Here is a 19,544-nt window from a genome sequence, read left to right on the forward strand (position 1 = left end):
TAGCGCATATTAATGCCTTATTCTACATCCCTAATCCTACCCAATACCTAAACTTAACAACTACCTTGCTAACTATTAATACGCAGCAAATTAGGAATTTATTGAGGGAAAAGTCGTAGTTAATAGTGAACAAGTGTTCCCTATTCTAAAGTGTTACCCAATATTTTTTACTCCACAAATCTAAAAACATTGATGTGTCCACACATCCATGATTAACAGACACAAAACACTTTGATATTCAACTTTGAGCACAGCCATTCATTAAATGAATGAAATTAGAGTATATTTTACATAAAAAACATGAATCCTATTTTATGACCATTATGTTCACTATGTTCACCATTCTGTCTTTTTTTTGCATTGTGACAAAGTGAAAATGCCCAAGTATGTATTTGATAAACCTGTTCTCCGTGTTGAGTGATTCCCAGTTTAGCGTTGCGCAGGACCTCGGCGAGTCCGGCTCCTCCAGAGCTCTGGGGGGCGGTGTGACGCAGCAGGCTCAGCGCTCGCTCCGGGAGCTTGGTTGGCTGCGCACATGACTGCTGCCACGATGACAGCTTATGAGACAACAGCTCTCTCACCTACCAAACAAAATCAGATCTTTAGACTGCTGATGGCTACATACACAGCTTACTTTAATACCTACAGAAGTGCTCTGGTTAGAGTCTCTTCATCTCACCAGTCGTTCATATTTTTCTTAAAGGGGTCATATGATGTTGCTAAAAAGAACATTATGTTGTGTATTTGGTGTAATGCAATGTGTTTATGCGGTTTAAGGTTAAAAAACACATTATTTTCCACATACTGTACATTATTGTTTCTCCTCTATGCCCCGCCTTTCTGAAACGCGTCGATTTTTACAAAGCTCATCGTTCTGAAAAGCGAGATGTGCTGTGATTGGCCAGCTATCCAGTGCATTGTGATTGGCCGAATACCTCAAGCGTGTGACGGAAATGTATCTTATTTATTCACGAACAGCTTGGAAAACTTGAAATCGCATCATATGACCCCTTTAACAACTTTTTCTTGTAATGTATAACTGACAGTGGAAATAATACTATTCTTTCCCCACTTAGCTGATAAAAACGTAATCACTATAAAACTACTCATCTACTGAAAATAAGTGATACATTTGAATTTACTTGTACTCAAGATCAGTGTCGTTCCACCACCTCAAAATAAATAAAAAAAAAGACCCAAATGAGCCCCAATACTTGATTTTCCAATAAAACGTATAGGTCAGTAGTGAGCAGAAGCTGTAATGGTTTGAGTAATGTGGCACTGGAAGGAGACAACAGATGTGGAAAATGCTTGTATTGCTAATGTTGCCATATCACCCAAAACATTACCAAACACCCCATTACCACAAACTACACATGCTATGTGATTAGATGCTACAACCTAAGCACTCTGAATCATGCAGAGCTACAGAAACTCTCTAACAGGCCACTACCAACAGTACATTGTTGGCAATCAACAATGCACTGCCCGACAGAGCAAAATGGGGAAAGATTTAGCTGCTTCCAAGAAACATCTGGGAGAAAAGTGACTAGAGGAATAAATGACTTCAATGAGCAGTTAAATTCGAATCTGTTGAGAGTCCTGTATTGTTTGAATAGGGGGAGTACATTGTTGGAAATCAACAATGGTGATGGCGAGCCTTGAGGTCTGATGTTAGTATCAGGTACCTTGTTCACAGTTTGTGCTAACTGTGGGTTTCAAAGGGCTAACAGAGAAGGGGAACAGGGAGTTTGCAGCGCCTGGAGAGATTGTTACACAACGTTACACTCAGCCTGATGCAAGAAATGAATTTTTTGCTGTTGTGTGCATGTCAGTGCTTTTACTTTTCTTTTCAGTGAAAAAATGAATTCTCGATTGTTCCCAGGATTTATTGTTTTTATGTTTAGGTTTATGAATTTTGCTCTTTACCTTGCTGGTACAGAACAAAAGTCCTGTGCCATGTCTCTTGTTTTCATTCATACATATTGAGTGCAAAAAACTTGTGAAAGAAACAGATGAATGTTTTAAATATTAACATTACCCATGTTTCTTGTTATAACAAGAGCAGAAATGAACAAAAGAATGTAACTTCTGTACTCACATGTCTTGCAGCACCCATCCATGTAACTCACGAGGGTGCCCCCAATCTAAGACAAGATGAACATTTTGAAAAATGTAGCAGGGGTCAAACAGAAGGGACCCTTTTTTTTTTTTTTTAAAGTAGCATATTTAATGACTTGCTATGTTTTGCTAAATGTTTATTACTTGTTATTGTTTCATATCTTTTGTCACAAAGGAAGCTGTCAGTGAAAGTATGTAACCATCACTGAATCAAGACCAGCATTGTCTTAGAAATGTGATGATGTATTAGTTTTATATTGTACATCTCTGTCTCACTTGCATGTGTTTGTGTGTATCTTGTACCTTGATGTATTATTTAGGTTTATGTTTATCAAGGAGAGAGAATTCACCTTCATGCACTCAGTTTCGTTGAAAGGGGGGCAGCTGTAGGGGTGGGAGACGAGCACAGGTCCTGACAGAGTGTCCGTACAGTCATAGTGCATGCAGTCAGACACCCAGCTGCGCCCTGGCTGGAGAGGGAAACACAGAGAATCCTTTCACATCACAGCAGAACAGACCCTATAGGAACAAAGTGCTGCAAGAGAGTCTTTAGAAAATGTGAGATTTTAAACATTTTAATTTTGGCTTCAATACAACATACATACACACACACATACATATATATGTTGTATTAATATCTATGTATATAATATCTTTATATCTATTAATATCTTATTCTGCAATTATGCATTAAATTAGTCAAAAGTGACAGTACAGATATTTACTGTGTAATATTACAAAATACACTATTTAAAAAAATGTTGTTCTTTTAAACTTTCATCAAAGAATCCTTAAAAAATGTATCATGTTTTTGCAAGCAGCAAAAACTCTTTTAAAGATTATTGGTAGATCTGTAGTTTAGTTCTGTGCAGCTTTTGAGTGGAGGAGAACATGAGCATTTGCTGAACATCACCTTGTACATAGTTACAGATCCATTCTCACTCCGGATCAGGCAAGAAATGTTCTTACACATGCCACAGCAGCTGCTGGGGTCTTTAGGAGGGATGTATATCTGGTTCTGGAGAACACATAACACAGTTAGGAGGTATTTTGTGTTTGGCCTGTGTGTGTATATGTGTGTCTTTGTGCATTTTAAATACTCACAGGCTGGCAGCGTGCAGTGCAGTTAGTGCCAGTGGCTTTGAGGAGATAGAAACCTGTGGCAGAATCCAGTGTGTGTGTGCACTGTGTGGTGTAACACACACCCTGATCACGGTGCTCGACCAGTGTCTGCCCTGGCTGCATCACTCCCCGTTCACCATCCACACACACTGCCTCTCTCACTATAAATACACACACATAGAAATGTACAAATAAAAAATTACATATATATATATTTTTTATTATTATTTTTTTATGTATTTTCAGAGCATTTTCGACAGACATGTGGGTTCTCACCACAAATTAATCGTTTGCAGGCACACCGGTTCTCCGGATCAGACAGAAATGCTCTGTCTAACTGCATACTTTCCCCCTACAACACAATACATCTGATATCAGATATGAACCAACCAACCAAACAAGAGCCTGATCAGACACAAATGTGACCCTGGACCACAATACCAGTCTTAAGTCGCTTGGGTATATTTGTAGCAATAGACAAAAATACATTGTATGGGTCAAAATTATTGATTTTTCTTTTATGCCAAAAATCATTAGGATATTAATTAAAGATCATGTTCCATGAATATATTTTGTAAATTTCCTACTGTAAATATATTAAAACTTAATTTTTGATTAGTAATATGCAATGCTAAGAATTCATTTGAACAACTTTAAAGTCGATTTTCTCAATATTTTGATTTTTTTGTACCCTCAGATTCCAGATTTTCAAATAGTTGTATCTCGGCCAAATATTTTCATATCCTAACAAACCATACATCAATGGAAAGCTTATTTATTCAGCTTTCAGCTGATGTATAAATCTCAATTTCAAAAAATTGACCCTTATGACTGGTTTTGTAGTCCAGGGTCACAAATAATGGAATAATAAATGTATGCAAAAATACATGGTCGTTTGGATACAGTAATTTCTGGACACTCACCAGAGCACATTTAGGACGAAGGTTTTTCTCACATGCACATTCTAAGAGAGAGAGGAGCTTTAGTCTTTTTCAGAAACGCACACTTAATACAGAATTGCATTCTGTTTCTTTAGCACACATTCACAGACACACACAAACGCAAACACAGACAAGCAATACATAAACAGTACTGACACACCGTCACACTGATATCACTTGAACAAAGACAATCTAATGCACAGTAAATACTTCTAAACTTAGACAACATAATTATTAGCTTGATGGTCTTACCACATGTCTGTAATGGACAACACTGATCTTGAATCCTTGTGGAAACTACTGCCATGCCAACTGGACATGTGATGTCTAAGCATCGAGACGTCTCACATACTGCATACATATACACACACAACACAGTTACAATAACACTTCCCTGCTTTAACTAATGTGGTGTTTTGAAAATATTTCGTTTTGTGGAGCTTGAGGGCTGTCAGTTTTTATGTGACATTAGGCTACTTGTTCTCCTGTGGATAATGGTTGTTGTTCTATTTTTCTACTGTAACTGGCTTACCATAAGCTCACAACTGGGAATGAAAATGGCAAATGTCGGTTTGTTTATTCATGTGTTTGTACTCACAGCAGTGATAAACTGGACAGCAGCGCTCTGTGCTGTTTGTGTCCACAATCAACAGTTCTCCATCTTGACACACTGGAGCTGCCTCAGAACATTTGTCACACACTAACACAATAATAAACACACACACACACAAAAAAAATCGATTTTATTTGCACTAACGATTGTGCTAAAGATTTACATTATACACATTAATGCAGTACATGCCTTTCAAAGGTTAGGTAGGCTGAAATCAAATAATGATTATAGGGTGGAAATTGGTTTTAAAGGAAGAATTTACTCAAACTGTTACCCACTATTTACTCACAGAACATGACTTCTAAAGACTTGGAATGTAATGAACAAGTCAAAACAACTTTTATATAATATCTAATATCTATTGTACAAGTCTTAACAATTTCTCACTTTTTATTCCACAGAAGAAAGTCAGTCATATGGGTTTGGAACAACACGATTTTAACATTAATCAAAATGACTTACTGCAGATGTGTGCCAAACAGCAGCTGCCTTCAGCACGAGTGGCGATCAATGTCTGATCCTCACGACACACAGGAATGTCCAAGACACACTGATCAGGATCACACTCTAAAAAAAACAATAAACATAAATGAATTTGTATGCATGCACAAGTACACAGACTCACAGACATAAGCTAAGACACAAAATATGTCCAAACTCACCACATAAGTATTCTGGGCAGCAGGAGTCCTGCCTATGATATGACACCAACTTCTCCCCATATTTACAATCCATAGGAGCCGCCTTACACATGCTCTGGTTACAAACTGTCACAAAACAATTAAAGGAATAGTTCACTTCAAAAATTTTGTCATCATTTACTCACCCTCATGTCGTTCCAAACCTGTATACGTTTCTTATGTTGAACACAATATATATATATATATATTTTGAAGAACCAAACAGTTGGTGGTCCCCATTGACTTCCATAGTAGGGAAAGAAATACTATGGAAGTCAATCGGGACCATCAACTGTTTGATTACCAGCATTCTGCAAAATATCTTCTTTTATGTTCAACAAAAGAAAGAAAATCATACAGGTTTGGAACAACATGAGGGTGACTACATTTTCATTTTTGGATGAACTATCCCTTTAAGAATAGATTAAACAATCTCACAAAATATCTAAACTTATTAAATAATGGTAAAATAATACATTAGTTTAATACATTAATATATGAGTTAAATTAATACGAGTTATATGGCAAGGCTGACAGTAATCTCTCCTGTACGCATGCAGACTGGCTGAGGAATATTACTGCAGTTATACTCCACCGGCACTATGCCGTCGTTCTCACACTTATACATGCAGCAGCCGTCCAGCGAGGCTTTCCAAACCTCCTTAAGTGTACGTGGGGTTCCAAAACTATCAGTACATGCTGCAAACACATATCATAACATAAATAAATGAATAACAATAGCTAAATGCCTTTAAAAAGAGAGAGAGACAGACAAGGGGCATACCACATTTGCTGGGTGGAATGCATAGGGCAGAATAGGGCCGGTGTAATAGAGTTCCCTCTGGACACACACAGCCCTCTGAAAGGCCTGTGCATTGCTCTGGGACAAACTCAAACTCTTGGTTTGGGCAGGATGGGGCAGTGCAAGCAGGCAGACATGCTTGGTACTGCAGATTATCTGGGCACATGAATGCTACACAGGAAAACATACTACCATTAGAAAACACACTACACAAAATGCCAATGAATGGCATTTAACACCATATACAATTGCGGAAAGCATTGTTACTTAAAGCTGTGTTGGTATGCCTCGTTGACTACATACGGCAGAAATCAGAGCTCCTCCATTCCATGCAGATGTTGAATTTGTGGCAGGAAGCAGCATAAGCGGCCAAAGCAACACATGGATTATTCACATACTCCACATCTCTCACCCACATCTCACAGAACATTGCTGGTGGGACCTGCAGCACAAAAAAAAAAACATTCAGGAATTGTAGTGCATAATCACAGGTGTGGTTGCAGGTTTGGTATTGGTGGGATGTGCATGTTGTGTGCCGTACGTAAGGATGGCAGATGGTGAAGGTACGGTTGCTCAGCATGCTCATGCACTGGGAGCAGTCGCCCGTGGTGCAGTTGACCTCCCTCCGTCTGCTGTGGCTGACGTAGCTGGTGGTGTTGGGAATCTGCCAGCTATCGATGAACACGGCCGGATCCTCTTGCTCAGACACAACTGTACCGTTAGACAGAGTCAGATCATTCAGAGGATTACCATCACAACTACCTGGACAGGGTGACAAAGAGAAAGATGAGAGAGGTGGAGATTGAGGAACATGAAGGAAGTAGATGGCATTAAAATATGACACGATCATTTTTACAAAACATATAATCTGTGGTTAATGGCTTCGTACCACACAAGCCCACTGTGGGCAGTCTGTTGTTATAGCTGTCCATCTCAATCACCATCAAGCCTGTAGTGTGGAACCACTGGATCTTCAGACCAGCTGGGCTTCGGATTAGATACATGTTTCCTGTGTCCAGAATCTCAAAACCAAACTTCTTAAAGCGTGGCTTGGCGTACCTGGAGTTCACATATAGCTGGAAAAACAACCCATTGTATTTCTGAACCTCTTTCATTCATGTAAATCTGCCAGGCTGGAATAATAAAAATGTCCAGTTTATTCAAACCTCTTTTTTTGTAATCTACTGCCACTACAAAAGTGGCAGGTAATCCCAAGAATTGCAAACAGATGGATACTCACGCGTCTCTGCAGACGATTGATGAGCACTTCATTGGATTTATGAGTAATGTTTAAAGCTGCCAGACACAAATGGGTAAAGTTCCACACAAGCTGGAATCAAATAGAATAGAATATATCACTTGAGTTGTGAGGAGCTATCCTGAAGTTAGGCAAAACAATGGAGTTGTGCATATCTTACAGTGTCATCTGGTCCAGAACACTCTTGCATCAAGATGCTAACAGTCTCATTGGGAAGCTGAGTCACCACATATAAAGCAGCTTTATAAATCGCAACACTTTTCCCATCAAATGTGATCAGATTAAGATCTGGAAACACTGAACAACGACCTACATGCCAAAATAAAATGTATATCTTAATAAACATTCAATAGTCTAACAAATGACAGAATAGAAAAGATCATAGTAATGTGTGTAATGCAGGTGTTCCTCACATGGACAGTCCCATCGTGGACAACACTTATCACCATTGACCAGTACAGCAAAGCCAAGCAGACCACAGTTTGGAGGTGTAGCATCATATGGGCAGCTCTGAGACTTATTGAAGAGGAGCAACTGGCCACTGACACAAATAAGCTTTGTACATTCATCCACTACCTCTGAATATGGAGACTACACACACACACACACACATTATTTAGTTTAGTGTGTAATAACTGACTTTGGATATACAAAATTTACAAAGTCAATATATATATATATATATATATATATATATATATAAACATTTGTTCATACCACCACATAATTAAAGACAGCTAATACTATATAAAAGTATTTTATAATTGACTTACGGTGCATACTCTGCTTGGCTCGAGAGCTGTAGTTTTTAAAACTGCATGTGTCTGGCTCGTCATCCAGTGCTCTGTTTCTATCGTGTAGGGAAGAGTGGTCATCACAGATGAACTCAGTGTTGTTTGGGAAGTGTCTGGAGCAGGTGCCGTGGCTGTGACTGTGGTGTGTTCATCCACCAGAGGGCGCTCAGTATAGGCACTTGCACTGGTTATGGGACTACTCTCAGTGACAGTAGAGGAAGAAGGGGGCTGTGTTGAAATGGTAGTCTGGGTAACAACTGATGCCACACTAGGCACTGGAGTTGTTCCAATTGATGATTGCAGTGTTGTGGTCAGACCAGATTCAGTAGTGTACTCTGTAAATCCAAAGGTGTATTCAGTGGTGTCAGGACTGTGTGTTGGAAGAGTGCTAGAAGCAGCAACAGGGATACTAGAAGTAGTTGTATCTGTGAAAACAGTGGTCACTTTATCTGTATAAGTGGTTGCAGGTGTTGTCAATGTCGTTGCATTCCTAGTTGGAAGTGAAATGCTGGTTGTGGCCACAACCCGTGGAGTTTCTCGCCGTGTGGTAGCCACAGCCACCCGTGAGGTCAAGACTGGTGTGACACGGGTTGTGAATTTTGGAATCATTGTCATTGAAGTCATTGAAGGAAAGGTGCTGGAGGTCTCATGGACCAGTGTTGACATCTGGGTTGTCGCAGAGGTTGACAGCACAGCTCTATCTGTGTCAAGAGAAACCCTAGTTGTCTCGGTGATAGAATGTATACTCCAAGGTCTAGCTGTAGATGTTTGAGTGGTAGAAACAATCTCCTCAGCTGCAGTAGACGTTAGCAGAGGTTTCTCAGAAGTGATGGTTGTTTCTGTGGTTTTTGTTGGGGCTTCAGATACTGATGTTGCCATTGTAAGTATGGATGGTGAAGCTGGAGAAATCTCAGGAAGTTCAGATGTGGTGGTCATAGTTGTCATAGAATAAGGAGGATGAACTGGTGATGTGCTGACTTTGTCTGAAAGGAGAGCAGTGGTGGAAACTAAACTCCAGTGAGACTCTGTAGAGCTCAGCATAGTAGAAGCTGAGACAACTCTAGAAGTTGTTTTGTCAATGGGTGACACATGTGATGTAAGCAGTGTTGATGTTTCTTCTGTAGGTGCCGAGGTGAATGGCATGGTGGTGTAGGTGGTAAGTGGTGTCTCTGCTGTCCTGGCACTGGTTTGGGTTGTTTCTGGTGATGGAGTTGATGTGGTTTGGATCACTCTCCAATCTGTCTGCAATGTTCCATCAGTTGTTGGAACATCAGGATAAGGATATATAATAGAAGTTGGCTGATAGGTTGTTTTTGCTGTAGTTTCTGTTGGCACAAATGCAGCTTGAGAGGACACTGTGGTGATGAAGGTTGTTGTAGCAGCTGTGGAAACAGACACTGTTGTTTTTGAAGTTTTGGGTTGCTCTGAGGTTGATGTTGAAGGAATAAAAGGTGTCGTTTGAACTGAAGGTGGTGTTGGAAAAGCAGAACTTGTGGATTTTACTGTAATGTGAGTGGTTGATGCTTCAATGTCTGTAGGGGAAGTGGAATGTGTTGAAATGGTAGTCTGGGTAACAACTGATGCCACACTAGGCACTGGAGTTGTTCCAATTGATGATTGCAGTGTTGTGGTCAGACCAGATTCAGTAGTGTACTCTGTAAATCCAAAGGTGTATTCAGTGGTGTCAGGACTGTGTGTTGGAAGAGTGCTAGAAGCAGCAACAGGGATACTAGAAGTAGTTGTATCTGTGAAAACAGTGGTCACTTTATCTGTATAAGTGGTTGCAGGTGTTGTCAATGTCGTTGCATTCCTAGTTGGAAGTGAAATGCTGGTTGTGGCCACAACCCGTGGAGTTTCTCGCCGTGTGGTAGCCACAGCCACCCGTGAGGTCAAGACTGGTGTGACACGGGTTGTGAATTTTGGAATCATTGTCATTGAAGTCATTGAAGGAAAGGTGCTGGAGGTCTCATGGACCAGTGTTGACATCTGGGTTGTCGCAGAGGTTGACAGCACAGCTCTATCTGTGTCAAGAGAAACCCTAGTTGTCTCGGTGATAGAATGTATACTCCAAGGTCTAGCTGTAGATGTTTGAGTGGTAGAAACAATCTCCTCAGCTGCAGTAGACGTTAGCAGAGGTTTCTCAGAAGTGATGGTTGTTTCTGTGGTTTTTGTTGGGGCTTCAGATACTGATGTTGCCATTGTAAGTATGGATGGTGAAGCTGGAGAAATCTCAGGAAGTTCAGATGTGGTGGTCATAGTTGTCATAGAATAAGGAGGATGAACTGGTGATGTGCTGACTTTGTCTGAAAGGAGAGCAGTGGTGGAAACTAAACTCCAGTGAGACTCTGTAGAGCTCAGCATAGTAGAAGCTGAGACAACTCTAGAAGTTGTTTTGTCAATGGGTGACACATGTGATGTAAGCAGTGTTGATGTTTCTTCTGTAGGTGCCGAGGTGAATGGCATGGTGGTGTAGGTGGTAAGTGGTGTCTCTGCTGTCCTGGCACTGGTTTGGGTTGTTTCTGGTGATGGAGTTGATGTGGTTTGGATCACTCTCCAATCTGTCTGCAATGTTCCATCAGTTGTTGGAACATCAGGATAAGGATATATAATAGAAGTTGGCTGATAGGTTGTTTTTGCTGTAGTTTCTGTTGGCACAAATGCAGCTTGAGAGGACACTGTGGTGATGAAGGTTGTTGTAGCAGCTGTGGAAACAGACACTGTTGTTTTTGAAGTTTTGGGTTGCTCTGAGGTTGATGTTGAAGGAATAAAAGGTGTCGTTTGAACTGAAGGTGGTGTTGGAAAAGCAGAACTTGTGGATTTTACTGTAATGTGAGTGGTTGATGCTTCAATATCTGTAGGGGAAGTGGAAATGGTAGTGATGTCCAAAGGCTTCTGGGTTTCAGAGGTGCTCCCAGGGGTCTTCACAGTGTGTAAAGATGATGGAAAGGTCAATTTTTCTGTGGTGACAGAGGTACTCAATTCTAGCATAGGTGTTGTGGTCGATGATGAGGTGGACTTTGTCATGCTGATGGTTTCAACAGGAAACTGTGTGCTGCCACTTGAAGTCACAGAGGGCATTGTGGTCTTTTCAGTAGGTATAAAGGCCTCTGAGACTCTGGGGGTCTCAGTACTATAGGTGAGAGGAGATGACACTTTGACTGTTGGGGAAGTGGCTTCTGTGGAGCTTATGCTGGTTGAGACTGGAAGCACAGGTAGAGTGCTTACTCTGATCGGCTCTTTACTTGAGGTAGACGACAGAGCAGGACTAAAAGTAGACGGTGAGGGGATAGTTGTGGTACGTGTGAGAAGTGTCAAAGACTCTGTTGGCTTGCTTGTTGTAGAGGTGCCTGAGAGAGTTTCTGAGATAGACATTGGGCTAGTTTGCAGTGTGGTGGAGGAAGTGGAACTGTGGGTGATGGTTGATTCTTTAGTGGTTCTCTCAGTAGAAGCCAGCGGACTTGGGGAGGAAGTGGATGTTGTTAATGTGGTAATAGTTTCCAGCACTCCAGGTCTGATAGGAGAAGATGTAAGCTTTGCAGTGCTTGGCATGTGTGCTGTAGGTGTGGAAGCAGTGGTGCTAGACTCTGACACTGTTGAAGAAGTGAGTGATATAGAAACCGCTCCACCACTCAAGGTGGAATGCTCTGAGGAGGATGTTGATGATACTGCAGTACTGGGTGGCGTGAATGGAGGAACAACGGCAGGCTTAATGCCTAAACACAAACACGATTTTTATTAGACACTGCACAAAATATCTAATTTAAACTGATATAGCTAATTGTGTTACGTTAAGCTATCTAAACTGGAGCTTGGATTTACTATGGCAATAAAAAGACAAACAACAAAATTATTTTTAAATTGCTCCATTTACAACTAGTGGTAAGAAATGTTTTTCTCAATGATTGCTAGCATTAGCGCTGGTTAAAATGGCATTTACGAAGTTGTAACTGGAAGGTAACATAAGCTGCCTTAGTCAAATCATGTGACAATGATTGTGGAAGTAAATTCCAACCTATCATTTACCTCATTAAAATAAAAATGGTCAGTGATTTTATTTTACACCAGCATTAGTAATAGAAGTAGCATAAACAGTAGCTTACAGTCCTCCATAAAGACACATCTGTGAGTGACCTCATCTAGAACCATGTGACTTGGACACTGAGGCAGGCATCCCTCAACCCTACAGAAAGGTGCATGTCAGCCATACACTTACACAATTTAGATACTTGTAGATATTTGCAGAAAACGAATGTGTGCATGTTTGCATGCATGAACATGAATGTGTGTGCTCTTACTTCAGGATACTGGCACAGCTCAAACCTGATGGGTCACTGCATGTCCTGAAGCACGGACTCACACATGATTCATACCGCCACTGGCATCTTGGACCCATTGGATAGTGTGGTATGGCTCCTGTAGTAAAAGTAATGATTTGGGGGGGAAAAAGGGATATTTCTGTGTAATATTTCTGTGTGATTATGAGCAAGTTTGTGCACGTATGTAGCCACATGCTGACCTGTCAGTTTGAATAGAGTAGCTCGGCGGTACCGATCTGAGTGACTGTATTTCATGAGTTGGAGTCTAGACAGCATGAAATGCAGAAAGAACCCTGGCTTTGCAAGGGACTCTAGCGAATCAAAGCCTGAGATCCAGGTGTCTCTATGAAGAACAAATGAAGCTGCATCCCAGAATGCCTCAGTTTCTTCCCACTTCTGCAGCCTCAGCTGGCCACTGCGCTCTGCTTTTAAGTAGTAGTTGGGTCTGTCTGCCGCCTCAAATGACACCAGAGATGTGTCTGCAGCATTAACAACATACTCATTTAGAAAAGCAACACATACAGTATATACATAGAATAATACATCTAAAGTGGGAGGTTTGTGCTACAAAATGTTTAGATTTGGTCTGAAACTTGCATGCTTTACTATATATTTGTTCATAAAAGTCACTTGAGCATTTTTATATGTTGATTGTGTGCTTGTGTCGGACTGACCATGTGGTCTGGCTTTGCTGATGCCTGGCGTCATCATGAACAACATTAGGATCTCGTCAGTACTGGTCATTTCTCTTTTTGGGAACACTAGTCCACTTGTCTTATTGGCTGCCAACAGTGTTCCTCTCTCTCTGTAGGTCAACAGCTTCAGGGGCCCTTTCCCTAAAGCTATGCAGACGTGCATTCCCACATACACAATTGTCAAAATTATATATACACATACACATACTGTATATACATATGTGTAAATATCATTATCATTAAAAAACTACAGATGTACCTTTGTTGTAGTATTCACAGTCATAAGCTGTAAGAAGAAGCAGATTGTATTACTCATTACACAGTACCATGTGATGAAAAACTGTAATATAGATCGCTCAGTTCCTTCTTCCTCCGAACTATCATTGTCTTTTAGAAGAATGTGTATTCACCGACACCATTATATATTCAGTTATTGGTTATTATTACAATGATTGACTCTAGTAATATGACTGGGCTGAGTCGTCACTCACGGCAGACAGAGGGGGAGCGCCAATCAATGGTGACGCCCTTTTGGCAGCAGCGGTGAGCATATGCTGCAACACTCGTGCAGAAACACTCACAGTCTCCTCCACGGTTGCAGCCACAGGTGTCCACCAGGCAGTTCATATAGAACCATGTGACATCTACCTACAGAGCATCAAACACCTTTAAACACAGAAACCCTGTCTCACTCACATGTACATTTGAACTCAATATGAATGTGAGCATTAATGTCTGCTGGTATTTGGGATCAGCTTACCACAGGGTGGCAGACTTGGAACACTTCACTGAGCAAAATCCCACACTGTCTTTTTGCAAAGGGCTCTCGAAGAGGATTCAGATTGCAGGGGTGCCTTATATCAGGACTGTTCACACACTGATGGGACATTCACACACACACAAACAGACACAGTCAGTGTAAAGAGTTTGATTAGAGTGTTTGATTTGTAGCTACTGCCAGATCTGAGACATTCTGAAGGGCAAAAACACACGTTTAGTCATCTAACAAAGGGAGTTAGATAAAAGTGTGCATTCGTGTTTTGCATACACTACTGGACAAAAGTTTGGAATAATTAGGATTTTTTAATGTTTTTGAAAAAATTATCGTACGCTCACCAAGGCTGTAAACAGTAACTGTAATGAAATACATTACAATTTAAAGCAACTCCTTTCTATTTGAAGCCATCAAAGGTATAAATTACATTTTAAAATATATTAAAATAGAAAACAGTTATTTTAAATTACAGTAATTTGGCTGGGATATAAATGTAAATTTCATAATATTACTGTTGTTACTGTATTTAAATTACATTACATTATTATTTTGATCAAATAAATGCAGCCTTGGTAAGCATAAGAGGCTTTTTCCAAAAACCTTCAAAAATCCCAATTTATTCCAAAAACGTTTGACCGGTAGTGTATGTGTGTTTATCTGTTTGCCATGCCTCTGATGCTGTCCAGCTGTTGCCAAACTCCTGTGGTGTTGACGAGTCAATGTTCTCTGGTGTTCTCATCTCATTCGCTGTCTTCTGATCAAAGTTCCCACAAAGACCAGTAAGCTTGCCCTAAAAATAGCATAAACACACAAATACACGCTTGTAAGGAAATCAAAATTGATCTGCAAATGATTGATCTGCAAAACTTCAAGTTTACACTTACAGGAATCAGTTTCACCTTCTTTGTGTGTGTGTTTTTTTTACCTGCCAGCGTGGTCCAGCTTGTATATGTACAGTGGTTTTTCTGTCCCACAGCACTGTGAGGTCTTCCCCAAGCAGATGCACAATGGTGTAGTATCCTGCTTGCCAGATATATACTTTCTGCCTCTCAATCACACTGGATGGGTTCTGCATGTGAAACATATCCGCCAATCATTATCAACCATTGTTAACGTACCTCAGTCGTTTCACAGCAAATCAATGTTTCAAGAAACATAAGACTACAGACGCAACACCATCTGATTTCAGCACTACGACACATTATGACCAACACTATGATGAATTAAAAATATATTCCGCCAAAGTATATTCACTCCTACCCAGGGGCGCACAGGAATGAGCTGAATATGGCTGGGGCACATTATATTTATTAGGTGACAACTAATTATAATTATAGTTTTTATAATGTTTTATACAGAAAAGAGAAAAGCTCACTCACAGGTTTCCCGGTGTCATCATCAAACACAATGAAGGAGCGTCCCAAGGAGATGAGGAGAGATTTCCTGCAGATCACGCCACTCTCAAAGCAGTCAACATTCTCTGCTGTGACAGTCATCATTGAATCTAATGAGCTCTAACACACAGGAGCACACATTAGTAGTCAACAACAATAATACATTTTTCTAGAATGAGTTATGAATACCTGGATCTGTTGCTAAAAGCTCACCTTGACCAAATACACCTTGCATGCACCAATATAATCAAACAGGAACCCATCAAATGTTCTGTAGTGTCGATCTCCATAAGCCGTGCACATTGATGGACATGGGCGAAACTCACACTGAAACGTGCCGTGCTGACACACACTGCAAAATAATAACATTCAGAGAAAGTTTCACTGCACATTTTCTCTCTTTCCTTTTCCCTAGGAGATGCTAAGTGAAAATGTTTGTGCTGAGTGTCATTGACATTTTGTGTCTCTACCAAATTTGCTATTTGATTTATTTCATATCTAAAAAATTGGGAAATTTACACTGTTACACAAGTTTTCTTCATATTCATAATTTAAAACAAGGAAGTACCAAAATTCAAGTGACCACATAATCTTTGATATAACATTTCTTGTAGTATATAAGATGTAGTATAGCAAAATGTCTGGTGTAAAAACACAAAGAAATGAATGCACAGAATATGAGTTAATGTAATCTCACCACTGATGGCAGGGGGACGATACTCTGTCTCCTGGATAATATTCTTTCCCTTTCCACAAGCACGGACATGCATGTGGCTCGAAACATTCATCACCATGTTCGAGGAGCCTGAAATACACACATGCACACAGTGTATCACGCCTGTGAACATACTGAAACAGCACACAGGATGCACGTTTGAGTTTAATTATGCATGTAAGTATGCCATGCAAGTACGATGCAAGAGCTCTGAAGATTCTGCCTGAGACAAGAATATTTGGAAGGGTAGAGGGATGAAAGAAAAATCTGACTGGTGACATGAGAAAAGCAGCCTATTCTCATTCTCACAGATCCAAAGAGCTTCTCTCTCTCTCTCTGATAAAGATCTTGTAATATTGCAGTGAATCATTTCCATTGGCCTGAGGGTCTCTGAGAGTTCCCAGCACACTGTCCGTTAGAACTGAGTAAACTTACACCCCAGATAGACAGGCGTTAACAGCTTTCTTTATCCCTCAGCCAGAACGCTGGATCACTTACTGCCATCAAAGATTGTGTGATCACCTGCTCCTGTTCTGCATGCATTAATTAAGAGACAAAGAGATGGATCCATAACTAAACAATCACAAACTCCATTGCTCACCAATTATCGTCATGCACCGGTGATGCTGTTCTCTCTCTGTACAAAGCAGACTTGAGCAAAAAAAAACATGACTCAAACAAAAACTCTGAGGTACGAAATTACAAAAAAATACTGAAAAGGAGGTTTTGTGTGCATAATTACAATAATTGTTTTCAAATGACTAATTTAAAAAAAAAAGCCATTGCGAGATGAGTAAACTGAAATGCCTTATGTTGGATTGAGTACTGATGAGGTAGAATTTCATGAATATGAGTGGCTTTCATTAACACAACATTAACTGTCAACTTCTCTTTATTCTACTAGAATAAAAATTGGACAGAAAAGGAGCTGAAGAAGTGATTAAATTGTTCATTACTTAGTATTCTGAACACAAACAGTCATTTTGTCACATTAAGGATAAGTCCATCAAATATGAATCATGGATTTCAGGGCAGACAATATTCACAGTTTACACGTTCGATGCACACACAGCCTAGGTTCCTGGTTCCTTTTAATCTGTACAACTGCAGCAAATACATGAATTCATTTAATGTTTCTGGATGAGGGATTAAGAGTGGCACATGTATATCCCAGCCAAAGGCTCATTTAGATGTTGATATGAGGGTCTATACTGTATGTGTGTACATCCTTACACAAACCGAGACCTCTCAAGCAACACATAAACTAGTGCATGCTGATATGCATTATCATACAAACCCTACAAACACACAAACTTCCTCCAAGCACACCACTGACTGAATACTTGTCATACTCTGATATATTGAATACCATTAAATGTTGTTCAACTTGTATGATTTTGCTGAGAATAGCAAATATGTTCACTCCTTTAAATTATACCTTCTCATTGTAAACAACTTATTAAAAAATACATTAATTGATTAAAACAGACTACAAAATCTTTCTATGAACTGAAAACAAAAACTCAAAAATGGCAAAGCACATAATTTAGTTCAAACAAGTTCAAAGTCAAAACTGGAAGTGCATTGATTAAAATGAAAGCACAATCTCTGGGTGAAAAATCTGTGAGTACCATTACCACTGAAAAGCTTCAGTGAGTAAAACACAATGTATAGTTATCTAGAGACTCAACTGTGGCATCATTTTCTCTGTGGAAGCTCTGATCTCAGACCCAGTCAGATGCATTACACTTGAGAAGAAGTAGAGGTCACCTGCATTGATCCCTGACCTTAACCCTTAACCCTAAACCTGACCCTAACCCTAAGAGAGAGGAAACAATTGATTAGAAAACATCTGTATTCACACGAGCTAAAGGTCTGCAGCAGAGCACTGAAACATAAAGATGCCTTTCTTTTCGTCTTGACAAATTAAAAAAAATTTAATTAAAGGCATTCCTGGACTACAGGAATGCCTTTAAGCAGCTTATCAGTTATTTGATCCAGCTGTACACCTGTTTACTACATACATAAGCATTGCTAACATTAACCACTTTGCTTGGGGGTGGAGGAGGGGGTAATTACTCCCTCTGGTTAGTGCAGGAATTCCCCTGCTCACAAAAACACTCCTATACCTGCTGCTCCCATGAGGGACAGGGGTGTCAGCATCACCCTTAGTTTAATGGACAAGAGAGAAACAGGGTGCGGAGTCGGCCCATGCTGAAGCATCTTTAACAAACTCTGACAAAAAGTTACAGAGGTGTGTTTCCTAAAAGCATCGTTAGCCAGCTATGGTTGTTCTGTCAGTACCAACATTCGGTTCCAAGTTCAACAATTTGGCATTTCTCAAAACCATTGTTCCAACAAACATTCGCAGACAGCATCACAAACTTGTGTGGTTGGAACAACAGCTCTCGATCTGTGGTTAGAAGCATAGTATCCTGTTAGTGTAACATGGACTTTTAAATATATAAATTTAAATCTATATATTTTAGCGATTTTACAATCAGTGTCATTTTTGAAGAATGCACATGTGCATAAAAGTGTAAGGAAATCCCAGTGTATGATGTAAGAGGGAACCTGTGATTAATTATTGGTTCAACACCAGTGGTTCAGGACCATGTTACTATGGTATTGGGAAACAGTCATGACTAGCTAGTTCATTTCATAGTACAAAGACTAAGCACAGAGTTACACTTGTTTTACACTCCAGAATGTTTGTCACATTCACATGAATCAACACACTTTTCCTTAGATCATTAACAGTAAAGTGAAAAAAATGTATGAACACAACTAATGTGAGGACTTTAGTACAATACTACAAAGTAGAAGCATACCTGAGAGATGTGACAATGTATAATATTAGAAAGAAAAAAATCCTATCTTAAATAATTAGTGGACTAATTTTCAGGGCATGAACAGGTGCACTGAGGAATTCAACCTGCTTGTAAGGTCTAGCTCATGTATCAAACACAGCTAGCTCACACACATTATATTGTTGATAGTGAGACACTGCACTCTGAATAAGACGGGCTCTGACTGTGTATGTACAGTGGGTATAGAAAAGAATTACCCCTTTTAAAATAATCGCATTTTGTTGCTTTGCAGCCTGAAATGAAGACGGACATGAATTTTGTTTTATCCAGCTGTATTTACTCAGTGCAACTTATAACATCCAAGTGAAAGATATAACATCATCACATTAGAAAAAAATTAAAAAATAAATTTGAAAAAAGTTGGAAAAAGGATCACCATTTTGTGTCAGTATTTTGTTGAACCATTTTTGCTTTAATTACAGCCTTTAGTCTGTTGGGATATGTCTCT

The 19,544-nt window shown here is 39.8% G+C and overlaps 1 protein-coding gene across 1 annotated transcript in view; it reads right to left on the reverse strand.

Moving 5' to 3' along the window:
• Nucleotides 1-1,889: 1,889 nt before the first annotated feature.
• The window catches only part of LOC107742581 (otogelin-like), a 34,386-nt gene continuing 16,731 nt past the window's right edge, over nucleotides 1,890-19,544 (reverse strand). The window contains exons 22-52 of the mRNA XM_016555620.1: nucleotides 16,209-16,316; nucleotides 15,725-15,863; nucleotides 15,497-15,631; nucleotides 15,043-15,186; nucleotides 14,788-14,907; nucleotides 14,103-14,219; nucleotides 13,834-13,990; nucleotides 13,602-13,628; nucleotides 13,322-13,489; nucleotides 12,848-13,126; nucleotides 12,627-12,744; nucleotides 12,432-12,511; nucleotides 8,311-12,044; nucleotides 7,951-8,128; nucleotides 7,698-7,846; nucleotides 7,520-7,609; nucleotides 7,169-7,355; nucleotides 6,821-7,041; nucleotides 6,583-6,721; nucleotides 6,262-6,450; nucleotides 6,001-6,176; nucleotides 5,460-5,589; nucleotides 5,260-5,364; nucleotides 4,783-4,884; nucleotides 4,437-4,535; nucleotides 4,167-4,207; nucleotides 3,520-3,595; nucleotides 3,226-3,404; nucleotides 3,035-3,139; nucleotides 2,472-2,591; nucleotides 1,890-2,147 (exon numbers count right to left, since the gene is read on the reverse strand). Of these exons, the coding sequence (XP_016411106.1) occupies nucleotides 2,025-2,147; nucleotides 2,472-2,591; nucleotides 3,035-3,139; nucleotides 3,226-3,404; nucleotides 3,520-3,595; nucleotides 4,167-4,207; nucleotides 4,437-4,535; nucleotides 4,783-4,884; nucleotides 5,260-5,364; nucleotides 5,460-5,589; nucleotides 6,001-6,176; nucleotides 6,262-6,450; nucleotides 6,583-6,721; nucleotides 6,821-7,041; nucleotides 7,169-7,355; nucleotides 7,520-7,609; nucleotides 7,698-7,846; nucleotides 7,951-8,128; nucleotides 8,311-12,044; nucleotides 12,432-12,511; nucleotides 12,627-12,744; nucleotides 12,848-13,126; nucleotides 13,322-13,489; nucleotides 13,602-13,628; nucleotides 13,834-13,990; nucleotides 14,103-14,219; nucleotides 14,788-14,907; nucleotides 15,043-15,186; nucleotides 15,497-15,631; nucleotides 15,725-15,863; nucleotides 16,209-16,316 (7,735 nt within the window). The 3' untranslated portion in view covers nucleotides 1,890-2,024. The remainder of the gene's footprint in view (nucleotides 2,148-2,471; nucleotides 2,592-3,034; nucleotides 3,140-3,225; nucleotides 3,405-3,519; nucleotides 3,596-4,166; nucleotides 4,208-4,436; nucleotides 4,536-4,782; nucleotides 4,885-5,259; nucleotides 5,365-5,459; nucleotides 5,590-6,000; nucleotides 6,177-6,261; nucleotides 6,451-6,582; nucleotides 6,722-6,820; nucleotides 7,042-7,168; nucleotides 7,356-7,519; nucleotides 7,610-7,697; nucleotides 7,847-7,950; nucleotides 8,129-8,310; nucleotides 12,045-12,431; nucleotides 12,512-12,626; nucleotides 12,745-12,847; nucleotides 13,127-13,321; nucleotides 13,490-13,601; nucleotides 13,629-13,833; nucleotides 13,991-14,102; nucleotides 14,220-14,787; nucleotides 14,908-15,042; nucleotides 15,187-15,496; nucleotides 15,632-15,724; nucleotides 15,864-16,208; nucleotides 16,317-19,544) is intronic.

Source organism: Sinocyclocheilus rhinocerous, unplaced genomic scaffold (assembly GCF_001515625.1).
Source record: "Sinocyclocheilus rhinocerous isolate Xijiao unplaced genomic scaffold, SAMN03320098_v1.1 scaffold587, whole genome shotgun sequence".
Classification (NCBI taxonomy): Eukaryota; Metazoa; Chordata; class Actinopteri; order Cypriniformes; family Cyprinidae; genus Sinocyclocheilus; species Sinocyclocheilus rhinocerous.